General features: G+C 34.1%; 3 protein-coding genes across 5 annotated transcripts; 2 read left to right on the top strand and 1 right to left on the bottom strand.

The window, feature by feature from the left end:
- The first annotated feature begins 2357 nt into the window (after nt 1-2357).
- On the top strand, nt 2358-5032 carry LOC107492452 (protein DEHYDRATION-INDUCED 19 homolog 3). Its single transcript, XM_016113470.3, has 5 exons — nt 2358-2626; nt 2766-2908; nt 3818-3895; nt 4053-4327; nt 4707-5032. The coding sequence occupies exons 1-5, from the start codon at nt 2548-2550 to the stop codon at nt 4813-4815; spliced, it is 684 nt and encodes a 227-aa protein (XP_015968956.1). The 5' UTR covers nt 2358-2547; the 3' UTR covers nt 4816-5032.
- Nucleotides 5033-5297: 265 nt separating this feature from the next.
- LOC107492453 (L10-interacting MYB domain-containing protein) lies at nt 5298-7993 on the bottom strand. 2 transcript variants are annotated; one of them, XM_021126384.2, is made up of 4 exons: nt 7549-7993; nt 7360-7453; nt 6751-7253; nt 5298-6130 (listed from the first exon to the last, which is right to left on the bottom strand). In XM_021126384.2, exons 1-4 carry the CDS (start codon nt 7882-7884, stop codon nt 5558-5560), a joined length of 1506 nt encoding a protein of 501 aa, XP_020982043.1. In that variant the 5' UTR covers nt 7885-7993; the 3' UTR covers nt 5298-5557. The 2 variants fall into 2 exon arrangements, with proteins under 2 accessions (XP_020982043.1, XP_015968957.1); XM_016113471.3 differs by having other exon boundaries at nt 5299-6118.
- Nucleotides 7994-13215: 5222 nt separating this feature from the next.
- On the top strand, nt 13216-16911 carry LOC107492455 (nicotinamide adenine dinucleotide transporter 1, chloroplastic). Of its 2 annotated transcripts, none has more exons than XM_016113474.3 (8): nt 13216-13695; nt 13816-13911; nt 14053-14162; nt 14752-14800; nt 14939-15045; nt 15566-15660; nt 15756-15939; nt 16307-16911. In XM_016113474.3, exons 1-8 carry the CDS (start codon nt 13593-13595, stop codon nt 16541-16543), a joined length of 981 nt encoding a protein of 326 aa, XP_015968960.1. In that variant the 5' UTR covers nt 13216-13592; the 3' UTR covers nt 16544-16911. The 2 variants fall into 2 exon arrangements, with proteins under 2 accessions (XP_015968960.1, XP_015968961.1); XM_016113475.3 differs by having other exon boundaries at nt 13217-13695; nt 14056-14162.
- Nucleotides 16912-21300: the final 4389 nt, after the last annotated feature.

A 21300-nucleotide genomic window follows, 5' to 3' on the forward strand; every position in this document is an offset into this window, starting at 1 on the left:
GCTCTTATTTCTCGTATAAAGACACCTTTTTCACTAAATACCGTGTATATATATAACAGGTCAAGGACTAATCCGCCGCGGTACTGAGCTTCATTTAAGGGTTTGCCGCTGGCCAATGGGTTGCTGCATGCACAAGGCAGGATTCGAACCCCCAACACTTGCTTAAGCGGACTAGTGAGCTAACCACTAGACCAACCCAACTTGGTTAAATAAACTATATTTCAACGGTCCGATAAACTATCTTGCTTTCCACTTTTTTGGAAACCTAAATAATGGAAAAAGAAAGCAAATTGTGTAACTTTGTTCTATTGACGCCTAGCGTGTGTGGGCTTCAATTTGAATCAAACAATGACTTCATAAAATCAGTTGCTTTCATATTTTAAAATTCCCTATGGACAGGACTCGTACCGTTGAGCTGCCTTAATTGTTTGTCCTATTTATTTCAGACTCAAAATAAATACCAAATATGGTATCTTAAGTAATCAATCAATTCAAAATTTAAACATGTACAATATCTGATTGTGGTAACACCTAAATAATGTTTGCTTTTTATTCAGTGTTCGTGTGGTCTGGATATACTGTGTGTGAAACTAAAAAAATATCTCTAAAAAAATATCAAATATTAAATTCACAACTCTGTGGTATATTATTTTATTTATGATTAGGATTTAGAATTTAAATTTTAATATTCTATATTTTGTTCTTTTTTTTTTGTCAGAATATTTAGTTCTTTTATCAAATACCTTTATGAATAATTTATGAGTTTGCCGACAAAACTTTTCTTTTTGGTCCGGGTTTTTGGTATTGGGCTGAACTCTGGACTCAAGTGATAAATATGATAGAAATTACAAATCAATTTGGGTTGGGCTTGGTCTGTAAATTTAGGTTATAATGATCAAAAGATTCTGTATAATGGGAACTGGGCCTATTTGAATGGACCATATGAAACATTGGAAATTACTTAGAGCCGGTGGGTGAGGGTGAGGATGGACGGTGGTTAATGACTTCATGCGGTCCTGATTTCGAAGAGGCGTTTCAGTAAATCAGGAGCGTTTCAGGTCACTCGTAGATACCTATGCAGAGATCATATGGCTTTAAAAATTGTTGGGAGAACTCAAGGTTGAATCCTCCATGCCTCCGACCATCTTCTGCAATAACCTTGGCGCAGTTATGCTAACAGCAAACCCTGTGCTTCATACTATAGATCGAAGTATTTTGAGGTTGATTTGCATTTGATACGGAACATGGTTACTAGCAAGCACCTGTATGTTGTTCATGTTTCTCTTCTTTCTAGATAGCGGATGTATTTATGAAACCGCTTTCACATGCCACTTTTGCATTATTTCGCGACAAACTCAAAAATTCCTCTAGGTAACACTAAGTTTGAGGGGAGATATAAATAGTATAGTTAACATAACAAATATAGGAAGCCAGTTAGAACCTAATATAAAAAGTTTGTTACGAGTCAATTAGAGTTAGCGTAGTTTGCTGAGGTTTGTTACGTGCGTATTATATAGAGTCAGGTATCTGATAGACTCATATAATATATAAGCATTGACATGTCAACTTGTAACATTTGATCAAGAATATAATTCATTACTTTCACCTTCAAAGATTCCTACACTTTCTCTGTTTCCTCTGTTACGTTCACAGACAGGAACCACACTGTTGAGTTGCCTTAATTATTTGTCCTGTTTATTTCTAACTCAGAATAAATACAAAATATGGCATCCTAAGTAATCAATAAATTCAAAATTAAAACATGCAGAGTGTCTGGTTGTGGTAATACCTAAATAATGTTTGCTTTTAGCCAGTGTTCTTCTTATGTGAAATTAAAAAATTATCGTTATATTAAACTCACAACTTTCTGGTTCTTTCCTACGTAAATTATTTATGATTAGAATTTAGAATTTAGAATTTAGAATTTAAGTTTTAAAATTCTATATTTAGTTCTTTTATCAAATAGCTTTATGAATAGTGTATGAGTTTGCGGACAAAACTTTTCCATCTGGTCTGGGTTTTTTGGTATAGGGCTGAACTCTAGACTCAAACGTGATGAATACTATAGAATATTACAAATGGATTTGAGTTGGGCTTAATCTGTATATTTGGGCTTATGATGATCGAAAGTCTCTCTATTATGGGAACTGGGCCTAGTTGAATGGACCTTATAGGAAATTACTTAGAGGTGGTTGAGGATGGACAATGGACGGTGGTTGATGACTTGATGCGGTCTTGGTCTTGAAGGGGTATTTCGGTAAATTCATAAATAACTAGAATTCGTGCTGGCTAAGGATCCACAACCACAACACAAGAAGGAAGCTCGCAGTGCAAATTGCAACCCCAAACCGAACCAAGCGAAACTCCTTCGTACTTTCCTCCCCCTTCTCATTTCTTACACACTCTCTCTCTCTCTCTCTCTCTATATAACTCACTCACTTACACACACAAACACATAGACGTCTACTTCATTTTCTTCTTCTTCTTCTTCTTCTTCTTCTTCTTCTTGTGGTGGTTGTTCCAGTTCCTACTTCAATCGCAAAACCAATGGACCGCGACACTTTGGGTTTTCCCTTCGGTACTGCTTCTAGAAGCTACCCATCCAGACACAAATCCCGTTATGCTGGTATTTTCTTCTTCTTTTTAACATAGTTTCGTGGGGTCGAAGTAAAAAAGTCCTTTTTTTCCTTTTTGGGGTGTGTTGTGTTAGCTCAATATTTAACCTTTTTATTTATTTATTTATTTTGGTGGGGATGTTGAAGCAGAGGTGTTCGAGGATTTTGAAGAGATGAAAGGGGAAGATGAGTTGAGGACGGTATATCCATGCCCCTTTTGTGTAGATGACTTTGATCTTCTCGAGCTTTGTTGCCATATTGACTTAGAACATTCTCTTGAACCCAAATCTGGGGTATTTTATTCATCTCCCACTTTTTTAACATTTCCTTTCCTTTTTTTTTTATGTTTTCTGCTTTAGTCCTATTTGATTATTATTAATTAACATCGATAGGATTATATACATGGTAGGATATGAATCTATATTCTTGAAAAATAATTAGATTATTCGCCTGCGAATTATTAAGTCAATATCCTCATGGTAAACATAAGAAACCGCGTCTTAGGGCTTTTTTCACAAACCAGCTTTTACTTTTTTGACAATAACTTTATATAAATTGTTTTCAGAGCGATCACAACTGCTAAAAGTTAAAAGGCCAACTTGGTCCTTCTTGTTGTTGCTTCTTTATTACTACCTAGCTGTAATCCATCCAACTTTGTATTTTTCTCAATGATAAACATATTTCAGTTTAACCACTAGGCCTTACAATTTGTTGCAAATATGTTTGTTTGAAAAGACTCCATTGTGATCCATTTTGCTGCTTGGAAATGAATGTTCTTTTCTTTATAGCTTATACTTGAAACTATAAAAACTGTTAAACTGTTTAACTTGTACTTCATGTGGATACAAGAGATGATAACTGAAAACAATTTTAGTAGACAAATAACATGTTTGTCACATACTCCCTCTGTTCGTATTTATCTCTCACTGTCACTTTATAGCATCATTGTATCCGATTTTTAATTATTAATGTTATTAGACACAAATCTTAGATCAGTTTTTCTGGTTGACAGTAACAGTGACAAATTAAAAGGGAACAAAGAGAGTAAGAAGCAATTGTATTCAAAAATGTGGAAATAATGACCTAAGCTTAATCTCTCTCATACAATGTATTTCTGTGTGAATTTATCATTTGCTACTATCCATCATTGTACTTGTTGGGTTACACTCAATTGTGTTCTCTATCTTTATATCTACTTGCAGATTTGTCCTGTTTGTGCGGTGTGGGTGGGGACAAACATGGTGGATCACATAACAGCACAACATGGAAGCATAATTAAGATATCCTTTCTCATCCATTTGATAAAAAAAAACATTATATTTACCAAATTCGTTTCAATTATGGTCTCCTTTTACCAATTTCTTTTACAGTGCTTCTTTCTGATGTTCTTTGTCCTTCATTTTGTTCAACTGTTTTGCTTCCTTGACTCGAGACTACGCTCAGCTTAAATCAAGGCGCTATAAAGACTCATACCCAAGTCTCTCATTTCTGAGGTGCTCTAAGGATATAGATGATGGACAGTGGCATTCTTTCTCGGATGGGTTATCCCCTACAATATCTACCTCTAGCTCCAAGGCAGCATGTGATCCATTTCTGTCATTTTTATACGGTGGAGCTGCTGCTGCCTCCGCCGAAACCGAAAATGTGGGACCTGATTCTTCAAGTGAAGTAAGCACCGAAGAAACACACTCAAGCGATACAGTGATAGAAAGGTACCATATTCCTAGCATATTCCTAACTTTTCAACTTCTTCTCTTACTATATTCCTCATCCATTATCTAGTTGTCCTTGCATTGATGTAAAGGGGGAAAAAAGAGAAAGTGGAGTGGGGTGTTTTTGCCCTTGTCTTACTATATTCTTCAAGACTTTCTTAGATTACCTGCACTTTAACAAGCACTTTGCCTTGAAATTGCTAAATGTGTTCCTCTAATCCAGGATGGCTGAACCCTAATATAGGATATGATTATTTGTAGTTTTTTTTTAAATAGAATAAATAAATTAATGCACTTGAGTACTTGACTATAGCTTTCAAGATGGTGATGACTATACTAATGCCGAGGCAAATTTTTTTTCCTCCTTTCATTATTGCAGAGATGTTGTTCAGCCATCTTTATCTGACAAAGACCAAACAGAGAAAGCACGGCGTAGTGGATTTGTACAAGAACTTTTGATGTCTACTATCCTTGATCCAGACTTCTGATTGAGACTAGTGGCAACATATGTTATATTTAGTTTGATGAAAAGAAAAATAAAATAAAAAAAAGAATTAGTTTCAATCTTGAACATGATTTTAATTATGGAATCAATGTTTCTGTTTGTTAGTCTTGTTACGTATACATCGTATAGAGAGCTGAGGTAGAGATGTAGGAATTAAATGTAACGTATTTTCAAGGCAATGTAATTAGTAGTTGATAACATTTGCACAGCTCCTTCTAGTTACTTGCTTAGTACCCTTGCTATGGGCTGGAACCTATTATTATTTTCAGAATCGCATGTATAAAAATGTATAATGAACTAATCATCTAAAACATAGTTTATTAAGGTAAGGATTTAATTTCTGCCAATCAGGTACTTGGGCAATTTCAGTTTATTTTTGCCTTCACTATCTCAAAGAATTCACTTTTAATAGCATGTGATTAGATGTTAGAGGTTTTTTTTAATCCTAATATCTATCTAATCAAGTACTTGTAAAAAGATGGTTCATTTCCAAATTCGTTATCTCAACAAAGTCACTTTAATATAAGGGAATTTTAGTGCTATTGAACTAATCAGCCAAGCCACCATTGAACAATTGATCATTTACATTTACTTAGACAATCATTGATGCATATTGACTTCCCTTTCCTAATCATAAAATCTACTAGATTTTGAGCCAAAGAAAACCTAATCAAGCTAACCCTGTTAGAAGTATACAATCCAATAAGATATAGAAAATGCACAGGCTAGGCCTGTGTGCGAAGTTTCCTAATCAACCATTTCTTTCTTAACTTGATATCCAAAGCAAGAAATATTTTGGCTTTTCTTTCATCTTCTAGGAAATCACAAGCATCCAGAACCAGATCTTCATCCATATCAGGCAATGCTTGCACTGCATGTATGACAGTCTCTATTGATACAGGGTTCTCATCATTCTTCTCTGTAGACAAAGAAGACACTGCAGTTGCCATCTCACGGAGAGCAACAGCCATGCCATGTTCTTCATTTCTTGAGTGTTTAGAAATAGGAGCACCGGAAAACTTCTCTAACTGTCGCTTTTGTTTCTGATCCGAATGAGCTACCTCCTTTACAACACCAAGTTGTTCTTCACTGGGATTGGAAGTAATTGAAGAATGACCAGCTGGGGATGCGTAGTCACTATCAATCTTAACATCAACAATGTTTTGATGCTCAATATCTTGAAGGAGAGTAGATTTTTTCTCCTCAAATTTAGGATTACATATGATACACAAATCTTTATAATATGGCAAAGGCCGGGTCATAAACTGCCTTGCATCTGGATGTATCTGCATGTAATGCTTTCAAACTTGTTAAACCATAAACAACAAGACTAAGAAATCATCTGCATTGACACTCAACAATAAAGGAAAATCAAGTGACTAAGAAGATAATGCTGTCTTTGACTATCCCAGTATCCCCTAATAATCCCTTGCACAATAGCCTTGCTCCTTTCAACTATAAGCAGCACCAAAAGATGAAAAAGAAACCTAACTAGGAATAATAATAATTAAAAAAAAAAACTCTAATGATCCCAATTTCCATCTTTCTATTCTTCTCCATTTTGCACCTATATTAGTATATTACCAACCAAACCCTTAAGATTTGCAGAATTTACCAAGTTGTTTCCCTGTTTTAGCTCAAAGGGGAAGGCTGGCAACCTGGTACTAAACTAATTAAAGAGCATGACAAACAGAATAAACAAAGAATGATTAAATGCAACTATTATCAGGAAATACAGTAGCTACCCGCTACCGAGAGGCAAAAGTAAGACTTATGTTCTTGAAAATAGTTTCAGTAAGCCTTCATTCTATCGCTTCACAAATGGATATACTCATTGGCCGGATAAGCAATTGACCTTTCATGTATACAAGTCCAAAGATGTACGATTTCCTAGCAGATTTTTTATGCAAGTACATACCTTAATACAATCTTGCCAAGCAGAATCATCGGCAGTAACCATCTGGCGTGATTCATCCCAGACAAACGCGTCCAAATCAAGAAGATTTTTAATTAAATTATACTGCCTTCTCAGAGTTTTGTATCGATTTTTAAGATGTTCCAAACTATAGTCAAAACCAAATTTTTCATTGAAAGATAAAATCATCTCCATCCATGCTTGTCTGCTAAAGACTCCATCGGGCCGATTTCCTTTGTACACGTGGGCAAGCATTTGGTTGATGAAGTATCGATCCATTGGTGGCTGCCAATAAGTCCGGGTACGGGTAGAAAATGGGGTTGCTGTTTCGTTCACCACCCTCTGCTCCGAATCATCATTTTCAGTTTCCAAGGTAGATATTCCAAAATCTTCATCAACCATTATATCATGAAGAACCTCATGAACATCCTCTCCTATATTCTTATCTAAGTGTATGAATGTCTCATTTTCGCCTGAATAAGATGACCCACCCGGTGCATTGTCACCTATGAATTCATACTCATTACTATTAGATATTGAAAGTTTGAAACATAGACCTTCAAAGCATCAAGCATATTGTAAATTAAATTAATTTTCAATGAAAAGAGCTACCTTTTTCTTCTATCACTGCATTTCCATAGATAATACACAAATCCTTGAAATAAGGAATACTTTTTATTCTGTGTGACCGTGCAGCCGGATTTAACTGCCCAAATCATGCTGAAGATAAATGATTGGAAACATTTTGTTAAAATTGAAAAGATTATATTTGATTTAGGGTAAATGACAAGATTTTCATACCTTGAGATACTCATCCCAAGCAGGATTATCAGCAGTGACCATACTCCGCTTCTGATCCCAGCTAAAACCCGGATTGGCTAGAAGGTTGTTGATAACTCTGTAGAGATTCCTGAGTGTTTTGTAGCGATTCTTGAGAATATCCTTTTCATAGTGAAAGTTGAACTTTGCATTGAACAATGATGACATATGAATCCATGCTCGTTTGCTCGTTAAATGATCATCGAATTTAGTGCCCTGGCGAACCTGCTCTAACAAAAGATCAACGAAGTAGCGATCCATCTCAGGGGTCCAAATTGTTCTGAGGCGCTCGCTGCTATTTCGTGCTCCCAAACCCATTTTATCTTCAATGCAAGAGAATGAATTCGAAAAAATTAGTACCTTTGGAAGGGAATAAGGTTGAAGATGCTCCGTGGGAAGAATCCGATACTTCCAATTCCCAATCCTATTTAGGGTTATTACTTATTACTTGATTTACTTCTCACGTGCATTTTTTATTCTTATATTTTAAAAATTTTCTTTCGTTAAATTCTTGCAAATGATCATAATTAAATAGAGGAGTTTGCTTTAAAAGAATGGTCCTGACGGTATAAATTAACATAATAAAAGAGAAAATTTTGATTTAATGTATAAAAAATTTAAAAATAATATTTAATATGAACTTTTTATTTGTAGTATTTCTAATAATATCATTTTGTGTGTGTCTAAGTTAATAAATTGGATTAATAGTCAAATTAGTTTATGAAAGATACGATATTTTTTTAATTCGTCCTTCAGATTTTTTTAATCAAATTGGTCTTTCAAAAATTACAAATTAGTTATATCTATCCTTTAGTTACTCCACTCACAATTTTTGTTAATGATTGATGATATTTAACTAATAGTATACATGACACATAACATGTTCAATTAGACGTTAATTACTCTCAATCTCTCCTTCCCCCAATTTTCGAAAATTATGTAGTGATGTTGAATTTCTTTACTTTTTGATGTGCTAGGATCCAATTAGTTTGAGGAAAACGTTCACTATTTCTTGTACAAAACTTGGGTAAGGTGAGGATACTATAACTCTATTTAATTTTCTGAATTTGTGCTTTGGGTATTAAATTTGGGTGTACATGTGTTATGAATATGTATTAGGTTGTAAATAAATAACTGGAGCTTGAAATTGTGGACATTGGAACTTGGTGGAGGTTGAGCACTAGTATTTTATTGAACTTTTGGGGGCTGTGTTTGTTTTGGTGAGTTGCCTTGATTACTACGTGAAAACTGGCTAAGGTATGGTTTAGCTTTCTTGCATTTAATATATAATTTTCTGTGAAAACTTAGATTAAATGACCATAGAAAAGATTGAGATGTATGTGTATATATTTGTTGCTTAGTATCTTGTTGAGAAGCATGTTTTGGTTTCGAGCATGTTGATTAGTTGATGATTTGATGAATTGTTGATTAATGATTTGAGGACATAAACATATAAAACTAGAATTTGTGAGCTATGGTTTTGGTTGATGGATTTGGGAGGTGTATGTATAATATTATTGTTGATTTGAAGTATGATTTATTATGGCGGTTGTTTTGATGATGAGGAAGGACATATTATGTGATAATTGCAGGTTTGGTGATTAATGGGATAAGGTTTTTGAATGAAAATGAGGTTTGGGAAGTTTTGTAAAATTTTGGTTTTGGGCCGAACTTCGGCGAGTTATAATTTGCCTTTCGAACTCTCAAATTGTTTGCAACTTGTTTTAAATGAAAATAGGGTTAGTGAAGTTTATGCTGTTCGAAGAACGGGTGAAAAATATTTTAAATCGAAAAAGTTATGGACGTCAAAAAATTTGAGCAAAAAGCTGTTTTCTTTTTCAGTTCTAGCAGAACCAGGATCTCCGGTATGTGTGGGCACGCACACGCTTGTGCGCACGCTCTGAGCAGGGTCAAGTTTTCACTTGTGCGTACGCACACTGTTGTACGCACGCACACCCTTGTAAATTTTCAGAAAACGTACGCACGCACACTAACGTGCATATGCACAGGGACAATTATACGTGCTGCTAGGGCACTCGCACCACCTGGTGCGTACGCTTCTCCTTAGATTTTTACGTAAGTGTGCGCACACACAAGTGTGCGTACGCACACACCCTGTTTCTCAGCACACGTATTTTTGTGATTTCAAAATAAGTTCAAGCTTCTAAACCTCTATTTTCATTTTTCCAGTAAAAAAATAAAAGTATTAAGTTTGATAATCAAATGAAGATAGGAAATGGAGATAACTTTGAGGTGAAATAAAGCTACAAAGGTGATGAATTGACTATGAAATGTTACGAATGATTATGTATAATACTTGGCTTAAATAATCAAATGATCTGAGATACGAGATTCCTTGGGTAAAGTACCGTGGCTTGTCACCGTGTGTACCAGGCCGAAACTCGATACTCTGTTGACCCTACAACGTAAGGGTGACCGAGCACTTATAAATTTCTGGGAATGTTAACCCCCACCGAGCAATATTAATTATTTGAGAAAAAAAGCTATGCACAGACTCTTGGGGACGCACGTCGAGGGACAGTCCAAGGGTTTAGCAAACCGGACTTGTCGGGTTGGCTTGATAACTGACAGATGAGACTCATCAGCCATAGAACAGGCATGCATCATGTGCATATTACTTGAATTACTTGTTTGTGCATTAACTAGGTGTGCTTAAGTGTACTTGTTATGCTAAATGTATATCTGTTACCTGCATTACTTGTAGCCTTCTTGTGCTTGCTTTTATCTGTTTATTTGTCTATGATATGTTGTCGGATATGAAGGTATGGAGGAAAGGCGGTAAGACTTAGATTCAATATTAAGTTAAGTTATGTTTAAATACTCTTAGAAAACCACCTTTTATAGTTTCTGTTTAATACTTTAAGCTTTATAATCTGAGTATCGGCGTTCTAGGATTGCCTCTGGCATTCTCAGGACCTTATATCTTATATGTGTGACACCTTTACCATGTTGAGAACCTCTGGTTCTCATCCCATACTATGTTGTTGTTTTTCAGATGTAGATCGAGAGGCACCTCGTTAGGCGTCTAGACGCCTGATTTATGTAAATTGGGTTTTGAATATGTATATATATGTGTAAATATTCTATGGTCAGCCTTGACTTTACGGGCTGAGTTATGAACTTGTTATTTTGTATCTTTGGCCCTCTATTCCTACTTTTGTTATCTTATGCTTGACAGCTATAGCTTTCTTAATACGCAAGATAACTCATTTTCTAAACATTGTATTTTTATTTCACAATTTTTATTTCATCTGTTCTTTAAGGCTCCTAATTTATTATATTATTTCTACTATTATATGTATACATTTTATTTTAGAGGTCGTAATACTGTATCATCTCTATTTTATGACTTAAACATAAAGTTTCGTGTAGTATGACGTTACATGTAATACTTTTCTATTCGTGTAAGTGTATTTTTATTTGGCGGAGAAGTAGTATTACTTGGAGAAGCTAGCTATACACATTAATGAAATAACAAAATTGTGTCAAGTTAATTTTTTATAACTGCAGTTATCTTGAACGAGTTCAATTATTAATTTTAATTTACACCATATCTAAATGTAGTATTATTTGGAGAACACTATTCAACTAAACAAATATTAATCACTAAAATAAAAGGAACAATATAGTAAAATACAAAACATGGTATTTCAGCAGAACAGCGTCGCCGCTCAACCCATCTTCTCTAACCTAACACACAACATAGGCAATGGGTTAGACCATTGTGCAGTGCCGTCTGCTACTAAGTCATCCAATCCAGGCTTTTTTTATCACACCAATTCAATTTAATTCTACATTTAAATTTGTCCCACAAATTAATAGAAGTTTATTTGTGAACCCACCCTCATATTTTTTATTAATTTCTTTTATTACTTGTTCTTTCAAAGTCTAAAAGATTTTTTTTTTAATCGAAAAAAGTTCCATCTATCATGTGTCCTAAAAGTATAAGTTAAAATTATAAATAATTTTTTTATTATAAATACAAAGAATTTAAATTTTTAATGTATTTATTTTATATTTATTAAATAAAAAAATTTAAGAGTTTTTACTAATGATAAATTTATTATGTACCCTTAAAACATATATTCTTAAAACACATATTAGCTAAATCCTTTTATAGAATTTAAATTTATTTATTTCCACTAGTTAGCACGCAGAAAAGGATAGAATATGCAATTTGGGCAAACACAAAGATTTTAAGGTCGTTGATGGCAATTGAGTGTGAGAATTTTCAATTAACTTGACCTAGAATTTGGGGTTCGGATGGCAGAACATCACTTGAGTCAAATTTGCCAACTATATAGGGAATAAGCAAGGTTAGCACTCAGCACTTAACAGGCCACTTTGTTACTTTATTAACCCTATTTTAACTGGTGGAGGACTCGAATTTATTAGTATCAATCTTCGCAGTTTAGGTAATTGCTATATATTTTTTTTTTTTTAGATTTAGGTATTTAGCTAATATGTGTTGTTAGGATTCGTAATAAATTTATCATCGGTAAAATATTTTAAATATTTTCATGCAATAAATATAAAATAAATATATTAAAATTTTAATTTTTTTACATTTTTAATTAAAAAATTTCAATTTATAAATTTAAGGACACAAAATAGATAACATTTTTAATTAATATGAAATGGAAAGAGTAATTAATACTTTTTTAAGACTTTTTTGGGGATTTATTAAATTAATCAAATAAATCACTTTACTAATATATGTATATTTAGAACAAGTTATATTTGTATACTATATTATATATCTTGTTTATAATATTGACAACAAAAAAAAGATATAAACATACGTACCCTTTTTTTACATCCCGTTTACAAATGAAATATCTAAAAAATCACGTGAGATTAGATTATTGAATAATTAAAAGTTAAATTAAGTTAAATTAATTTTAAAAATAAAATTTGATATAATTTATTGCGATGACTTATATCCGTTTTATTATTTTTAATTTAATCAAATTTTATTGGAATGATTTAAATTTGTATGATATTAATTTAAATTTATTTTTTAATCTAATAATTTGATTCAATTTATTGTGATTTGAATTTCATCTTTATATCTTATTTAGATTTTAAATTTAATCTTTTTTAATTTAAATAATATTTCGTCCAAAATTTAAAATTTTAAAAAGTTTGTATTTAAAATTTTTAAATTCTTAAATTTTTCTAAAAAAAATTATTTAAAGAATATCTTATCCAACTTTTAAATTTTAATTTAAATATATACCTATAATTATAGTACGATTCATGACCATGCAATTGTTTAAGTAGCGTAATTTTTTACTTATATGATTTGTAGAAAAGATCTATACAAAAAAGTTAAATTATCCAAGAAGATCATCTAAAAGGCAAGATAAAATTACTTAATAACATAACTAATCCAAAGTATCTTTATCTGTTAATTTGTTACCCCAAAAACAAAAAAAGATACTATTTGTTTTTTCAAAAACTGATAAAGGATAAAAGATGGCATATTGTTATATGGTGCTGTTTTATGGAAGGGACCCACTAAATAGAGAAGTAATAAATAGGAGGGAGGGGATGATGAAATAATTATTTGCATTATTATTGTTACTTTGTTAGAGATCGTTGTGGTAAGTGGTAACCAAGAAAATTCAATTAGAGGAAGAAAGCAGAGCCATACATATAAAGCACTAGGCAATTTCCCAAAGAATAGAATAGAGAAGCCAAAATAAACTCTCTTTCTTTCTCTCTTTTTTCTTTGGCTTTGACTCGCACGGTCTTGGATCTAATCGAAGAACCCTAACCCAATCCGAAGGAAGAAACATCTTCGTTGTTGTTGCGTCGCGTATCGATCGATCCAAAAGAAACTAGCTTTGGCAGCTCCCGAACCAAAACCCCACCTTAGTCTCAGGCCATGCGACGCTGGTCATCGTTCTCCGCCATCGCCCTCTCCCGAGAGGACTCCTTTTCTTTCGCCGCCGATAATTTCTCCGCTTCTCGCTTAGCTTCCTTCTTCTGCACCAGTAGCCATGTCCTCCGATACTCACGCCGCCACACACCCCGCCACTCACGCCGCCCCTAATATCAACCCCAGGGGTCTTCTCTGCAATGCTGCAGCTGGCGCCGCCGCCGGTAATCACCACTTATCTGATTCCTAATGTTTTTTGTTTCAATTTTCTCCCCCTTGTTTTTCAGTATGATCGTCTTATTGTTTCTTATTTATTGATTATTTTAATTTGCAATTTGATGCAGGTGTTATTGCTGCTACATTTGTGTGTCCTTTAGATGTAATCAAAACTAGGTTTCAGGTTCATGGGGTAGCGCAACTCCATAATGGACGTGTTAAAGGTATACCTAGCCCTGCTCTTCTTGGATTCGTTTTGTGTTTTATGTATTATCATTGTAATTTTAGTACGTGAAGCTATTGCAGAAAAAATAAAAAATATGATTAGAGAAACTCAATATTTTATTTATGGGTGATTTTGTCAGCAGGCAGCATCATAGTTGGTAGCTTGGAACAAATATTTCACAAGGAGGGATTGCGTGGCATGTACCGTGGGTTGTCTCCCACTGTGCTAGCTTTACTGCCAAACTGGGCTGTGAGTTCTCCCCTCTGGTCTATTAGCTGCTTATTTCTTTAGTTTTTTTTTCCTCGGTGAACTTAAGAACAAAAATAATATGTTGTTGCTTTAACACTCTTAACTTCCAAGTATGATCTAGGGTTAGACTAGATAGTAGGAGTGGTGTAGATCAGATATATGGAGTCGAAACAGTGTTAAGTAATGGCCTAGAGTCTTTTGATAGTTGTAGACATTAGAAGGCCCAAGTTATATGATATCTCTTTAGTTACAATTTTTTTATCAAGCAATAAGGACGGTAGCTATCTAGGCGAAGGATTCTTCCAATGTGGTAGTTTGGGTTTGGTTAAATTTAAATTACCTGCTATTGTCAAAGCAGCCTTCATAGCAGCCTTCATATTACATTTAAAGTCAAGTTCATACAGTATTTTGATGTCTCAAGCATCGGACGATTCTCTTTTCTAATTAGTGCAGCTTACTATTGATAATTTATTTCACTGGGCTACAGAAAATTTATGATTAGCCTGCCTATATTCTTTTTGGAAGCAGGATATTGTTTTATTTTATTACGAGGGATTTATATATGTTGTATCAATTTGTAAACTTGCAGGTATATTTTACCATGTATGAACAGCTCAAGAGCCTTCTTCAGCCTGAGGGTTAGTTCACTGTTTATTACTTTTCTTGTATTGAACAAGATGAGTGATTCATGGAGCTTATTTGGTCCGACTTGCACTTTTTTGGGTTTCCTATTTTTGAAGATGTACAAATTATAATAGTTTATGGTATGTACACAGATTGCCATAATCTTTCAGTTGGAGCTAATATGATGGCCGCTTCTGGTGCTGGAGCTGCAACAACAATGTTCACAAATCCACTTTGGGTTGTCAAGACTAGACTCCAAGTATGTTTCCTCAATTTGTGCTTAATTCTCTGCTGATCTATTTCATTATCCTTGCAACCTAGCACCGATAATTGGCATACTGTATGAGTTAGTTAAATGATTTAGTAATATTTGCAGTTTACACTTGATTTAAGGATAAAAAGCTCTTTTGACTAGCCTTGGCCCTCCATAACACTCGCTCTCTCTCTTGCACACACACACGCACGCGCACAAATATTCAAAATAATAAGAAGCTCTTTTTAATTTTTCTTGCTTTCAAAATGGGAGTGGGATGGTGTAAATTTTATTTCCTTTCTTGTATACCATTTATACAACAGAAAATGCTACACAACCAGAAGTTTTGCCAGAAATTTACTGTCCGAATGACATTGCAATGTTATCAATGTTTAGATTAATACCATCCAATTTAATGGTGCATGCAACCATGTTAAAGTATTACCCATAATAAGATATAGAACTTTCTATTATTCAATTCATACGTGTGCTCTGCATTAAAAGTTTGCTTCCCTTTTAAATGCAGACTCAGGGAATGAGATCTGGTGTTGTGCCATATAGGAGCACTCTTTCTGCATTGAGGAGAATTGCACACGAGGAGGGTATTCGAGGGCTGTACAGGTTGGTGTTGGTTGTTATGAATGCAGCAGAGTGTTAATTATGTATAGCATTGCAATTATTAATTTGATGAATTTTGGGATATTCTTTATCTTCAGTGGACTTGTACCTGCGCTGGCTGGTATCAGTCATGTAGCCATCCAGTTTCCAACATACGAGAAAATAAAATGTTACTTGGCAACTCAAGGTGACACATCAATGGATAAACTTGGTGCACGTGATGTTGCAATTGCCTCATCAGTCTCCAAAATTTTTGCATCAACATTGACATATCCCCATGAGGTATGTTGCTGAGTGATTGACTTAGTTCTGCAATTTATTGAAGATATCAGTGCATAAATTTTGATATTCATATTTCCAGATACTGGGTCTTGTGAATAAAATAACGAAAATGACCTTGCCGGCGATTTTTATGTGGAAAATGGTTTAGAACCCATTGTTAATGATTAAAGCACCATAGACATAGTTTTCCTTGTATTAATATTTGGAGCTTGCTGATTTCCTTTCTTTCGTTACCCAGCCTACAGAGCCATGTACCTAATAATTTGGTGTTACTAGTAGCCCATGCTTCATGAACTCATTAGTAATTATTCTCTGGTTTGACAAAAAAGAGGTAAATAAATAAATAAATACCATGTTCTGTTTGTAGGTTGTACGTTCCAGACTGCAAGAGCAAGGGCACCATTCTGAGAAAAGGTACTCGGGTGTGATTGATTGCGTTCGGAAGGTTTTTCAGCAAGAGGGCATACCTGGGTTTTACCGTGGGTGTGCCACCAACCTTCTGAGGACAACACCAGCTGCTGTAATCACATTCACAAGCTTTGAAATGATACATCGTTTTCTTGTTTCGGTTTTTCCGTCTGATCCGCAGCCTCAGATTTTGTGATTATTGCTCACGGTGGTCGTCTATCATTCATAACAATAGATTCCAAACATATCTAGTGAAGCTAGTAATCCATCTCTTGGTGGTGCAAATCCCATTCTTTGTGATTTTTTAGGTGTTTATGTATGGTAGAGCCCCCACAGGTCCATTTGGAACCCCGGTTTCTCTCGTTAAACTTGTTCAAAGTCATTGTCTTCGTAGGGAGACCGAGGATAATATATATCAGTGATGATGACGATAAAGATGATAATATTGGTACACATTCTCATGGTTATTACATACATTGATGATAATAGTATAGTGGTATTATGCATCTCTTCTATGACTATCTAAAAATCTAAAATACTTGACACATTTAACAATCTTGCTCACGTCATCGCTTGTAATTTTTTTCAACCATTATTTATTTGTTGTTTAGTAGTCGGCCAAGTTTCAATTCTTTTTACGAAATAAAAATTGCTCACCTAGAAAGGCCCTATATGATGGATTCATATATAAGGGTAATAAGCTTTAAGATCTTTTTTGACAAACATTCTTTACAAATATTTATTTATTAAAAAAAATATCAGGCTTATTGATAGTCTTCAAGTGAGGCTAATATACGAGACTTAAAAAAAAACCAATATATTCTATTGAAGGTTTTCCTTGTTAAAAATAAAATCTGGCCTATTTCTATCCTAATGGAGACTCACTTGTCATAACCAGTGATAACAAGTTGCGGTGTATAGTTGCCCCCTTACAATCATCATTCAAATTGCTACTAGAGAACGTCCAGAAATTTAAAAGGTTCTTTGAATTCGCCTCCCTGTATGTATGGTGCAATTTGATTTTTCAAGGGCTTCTCCTCATATCGATTATCTCCTTCAGTATAGGGTTGTGGCAGTTTCCTTCTTGTTTGCCTGTAATAATTTAAGCAAGAAAGATAAGTGGCTAGGTGCGATCGCATTGGACTATAACTTGTAGGCTTCCTGGATTATTCAACGCAACTTTGTGACTATTGGCATGTTTGGATTAAAGATTGGAATGGAAATATATGGTAACATTTAAAACTTACAGGGCAGAAGCTTCCCAGCCCCAAAATATATATGCCATCATAAAGGTTATTGACTCATGAGTAATCACCGCTGGATCATAATGATTATTCTACTCTTAATTATTATCTATTATTTACCTTTTAGACAGGTTATTATTATTTTTATTTTTATTTTATTTTAATTTAAGAGCCTAGGATACTATTTGGAATGGGCCCATATAGGAGTCCAGCCCATTACATCAGTATAACATTGTAACCTCAGAATAAATCATCCTACCAAAAAAAAAAGCAATTTTAGAATAAACCATGACTGAAAAGTGAAAACAATTAATTTGGATTGGTCGAGTAATTAATTTATTTTTTTGCTTAAACAAGTGTTAAAGATTCAAATAATAATAAAAAAAAAACAGATCCATAAAAATCATGATTGAAAACATGATAAAAAAAATAGATCCATAAAAATTAATATTTTGATACTTAGTTTAGTAATAGATTAAATATAAAAAAATAAGTTATAAAAATTTAATTTACTCTTATTTTTTTATATAAAAAAATTATATTTATATATTTTTGTGCTATTATTCCATGTCTCTAAACAAAATTAGCCTAACCATTTACTATTTATACAAGTTTTAATTAATTTAAAACAAAACTAGTGAAAACCACGATGAAGGGGGAAAAAAGTTTTGATGAGTTGAGTTGTCAGAATCAAAGGAACTTGGAATAGCAAACAAAAGAGGCTTTTATTTCCCCACAAAGAAAACGTCAAAGATCAGGGAGGTTTCATTTCCAGCTAGAGAACACGTCCCAATCTGCTTCCTTACCAAGTTTTCTATCTTTCTTACTGTAGATGGATTTTGTTTCCCCGTTACTTCACTTGACTCAATTATATTCTCTTTAAAGTAGGACATGTACCATCCCATAAAGCTCTTCTTGTTTGTCTTTCGCCTTTAGATAAAAGAGAATAACGAAATCATAAAATGGAGGGATCATTACACCAAATTACGTTTAATCACACCAGTAAAACAACGGATTAGTCATTGGCATCCGAAATTCGAAACATCCCTGGACGGCTGAATAGGACACATGGAATCGGATTCTTTTGTCAAGTTCTAAATATCAAATCCAAAAGCATGAAAGAAAATGAATAAATTTTTTCCAGCTTCTTGGAGATCAACATCCATCAATACGATGATTATTGAATATTGGTTAAATCAACATCACCTATTAGTATTAGTATATGTTTCAGGGATGAGAATTGATGAGATGAGGTTGATGATAAAGACAAGCGGGTACTAGAATGTCTACCGTTCGGCGTTTCTGGTGGCATAAATACACTGTAAAAGGATCACTGGGGTGAGATGGAGTGGGGATACATAACATTTTTAATCTTAAGAGTCTCATGTTAAATAAATTATTGTAATATTTAATTGTATTTACTTGTTAATTAGACTCTCTTAAAGTGTTTAGAACGGAGTTAGGATGGGAAGCACTCCTCTAATCTGCACGTATTCAATCCGCTCCAAGAATAATTTGGTAACTTCGGAGCAGTTTGAATATTCCCTGCGGATAGGTCACCAAATTAATAATTCAGATATTATAAAATGTAAAAACAATAAATATTGTATTTGAATAAAAATATATTTATTTTTGCATATCAGGTTGAATGAAATTAATTTAAAGAGTTTAAGATATAGTAAGATTTGAATAGAGTTAGAATGAAATTTAAAGGACAATTCACTTAAATAAATTGTTTATATATGAATTTTATTTAAATACAATTTTTAAAAGAGCAAGACATAAATGCAAATTTTCATAAAATTATAGAAATTGTTGCTGGCAATAGCAGTTTAGAGGAGAACGTAAATCACCATTGATAGCTGTGGTTTACGTGGAGCAGTGGCTAAACAGAAATCGCTATAGACAACAATAATTTCTGTACAAGGAGATGTGATCATAAACCACTACAGATAGTCACGATTTATGTTTGATGTATGCATGTAGTGCTTGGTTATATATATCCCTCCAAGGCATTGAGATAGTAGTGGAGTGCTATTTTTCACAAATGGATGGTGAGGAGAGTTTTCTAACTCTAGTGCATTGCTCTAGTAAAATTTACGGATAAGAAATCGCTTAGCCTTTTTATCCGGTCGTCGAGTAAAAAACAGCATATTATAGAAGTTGGAGATGTGTGGGACAAAGTGGGTAAAAAAGTTGTTCTACTGAATTTTTATTGCCGTTGTGTCAACCTATGTGAAGCATGCGATGTTTGTGATAGGGTCCGATGAAGATATGCAGGTCTTGTTTCACTGTATGCGAAGTTTTCCTGAGATTAGAATACCCGAGTTGTTTGCCAAGTTGGAAGATGACATTGATAACTCTGGGGCATCAGTACCGAATTCTTAGTCGACGACGATGGGGTGCCTCAACGTCGATGCCTGTGGTAGCACCTGCTTATCTGATCCCTGATCCTCCATGTGTTGCAGTTGGTACTGCTATTGTGCCTCGTGGTGTTCTTGATTTTGTAGTTGAGACTGGATCGGATCGAGTTGAAAATGCGATGCAAGACGATGATTCGAAAGATGAGTTGGTCGACATTGTTGGAGACGGTGATGATGATATTCTAAGCAATCCACATATACCTCATGGGCCATCGAGTTTTGGCACACAACAATATCCTCCACACTTGTCAACCTTGAACTTGGAGGCCATATGCCAACAGCCAGACGTCGATGCAACCTTTGGGGCTCAGGGTCTGCATGATGCAACCATTCTAACGGAATTTTAGATTGGCCAATCTTTTCAGAGTAAGGAGGAAGCTGTGTTGAGCGTAAAGGATTACAGCTAGGGATGACAATATCATCCGAACCGCGGGTACCCATCCCGCCCCTACCCGCTCCGCACTAGGGCAGATTTTTAGCGGGGTGGGTTCTTGAGAGGGGCAGGGCGGGGTCGGGTTTAGGTAATACCCGCCCCTACCCGCCCCACTATATATATAATATATATAATTTTAATATATAATATGTATAATATATGTAAAATAATTAGTAAATGATTAATAATATTATATCATATTTAAATTTTTATTTTAATTTATGTTATGTATGTAAATAATTGTTATGTAATTTTTAAAATTTTATTTTATTTATTAGGTACAAAGTGATGGAGTTAGACCATCTTAAATACCACAAAAAATGCAAGGAGTTTGGAAAAAGGTGTACGTGGATGATATTATCCATGTCCTATACGCTACAACATACTACACTATATATTCCAAGTCTAATACTAAATTATAAATATTAATTTATATATTCTATTTTTTATACCCTACATCCTAGATCCTAAATTTGAAAGTCTATACTCAACTATAAAGGTTAAATTATAACTTCTAGCTTTTATATCCTATATACTAGATTCTATTTTACAAATTCTAATACTCAGAAAAAAAAAAAAAGCTAACATTGTCGACAATGACATTGGCAATATGGGCAACGCTATTCAATCGGTATAAACTCTGTTTGTCTGCTATGATGTCCAAAAGAAGGTCAGTGCTGAAAAAATTTGGATTTGCTCCCAAAATTCTCCTCTCTCTCTTTAGAATTTTCTCTCTCTAACAATATTCAAACTTCACACCAAATGAAAAATCAGTAGCTGGCTTTCGCGGTTTTATACACCTTTTCAACGTAAATCGCGACTGCCTCCAACAGTTTATATAGACGCACAACAA

Source organism: Arachis duranensis, chromosome 6 (genome assembly GCF_000817695.3).
Source record: "Arachis duranensis cultivar V14167 chromosome 6, aradu.V14167.gnm2.J7QH, whole genome shotgun sequence".
In the NCBI taxonomy this organism is placed as follows: Eukaryota; Viridiplantae; Streptophyta; class Magnoliopsida; order Fabales; family Fabaceae; genus Arachis; species Arachis duranensis.

What these genes read in the sequence shown, in the direction of transcription:
- LOC107492452 (XM_016113470.3), top strand. Translation starts at nt 2,548, where the DNA reads ATGGACCGCGACACTTTGGGTTTTCCCTTCGGTACTGCTTCTAGAAGC. An exon ending in CTCTTGAACCCAAATCTGGG is followed by an intron (nt 2,909 to 3,817) that starts GTATTTTATTCA and finishes ATCTACTTGCAG; the next exon opens with ATTTGTCCTGTTTGTGCGGT. An exon ending in AGCGATACAGTGATAGAAAG is followed by an intron (nt 4,328 to 4,706) that starts GTACCATATTCC and finishes TCATTATTGCAG; the next exon opens with AGATGTTGTTCAGCCATCTT.
- LOC107492453 (XM_021126384.2), bottom strand. Translation starts at nt 7,884, where the DNA reads ATGGGTTTGGGAGCACGAAATAGCAGCGAGCGCCTCAGAACAATTTGG. An exon ending in CTTGGGATGAGTATCTCAAG is followed by an intron (nt 7,454 to 7,548) that starts GTATGAAAATCT and finishes TGATTTGGGCAG; the next exon opens with TTAAATCCGGCTGCACGGTC. An exon ending in CTTGGCAAGATTGTATTAAG is followed by an intron (nt 6,131 to 6,750) that starts GTATGTACTTGC and finishes CAAGTTTGAAAG; the next exon opens with CATTACATGCAGATACATCC.
- LOC107492455 (XM_016113474.3), top strand. Translation starts at nt 13,593, where the DNA reads ATGTCCTCCGATACTCACGCCGCCACACACCCCGCCACTCACGCCGCC. An exon ending in TGCAGCTGGCGCCGCCGCCG is followed by an intron (nt 13,696 to 13,815) that starts GTAATCACCACT and finishes AATTTGATGCAG; the next exon opens with GTGTTATTGCTGCTACATTT. An exon ending in TTGTCAAGACTAGACTCCAA is followed by an intron (nt 15,046 to 15,565) that starts GTATGTTTCCTC and finishes TTTTAAATGCAG; the next exon opens with ACTCAGGGAATGAGATCTGG.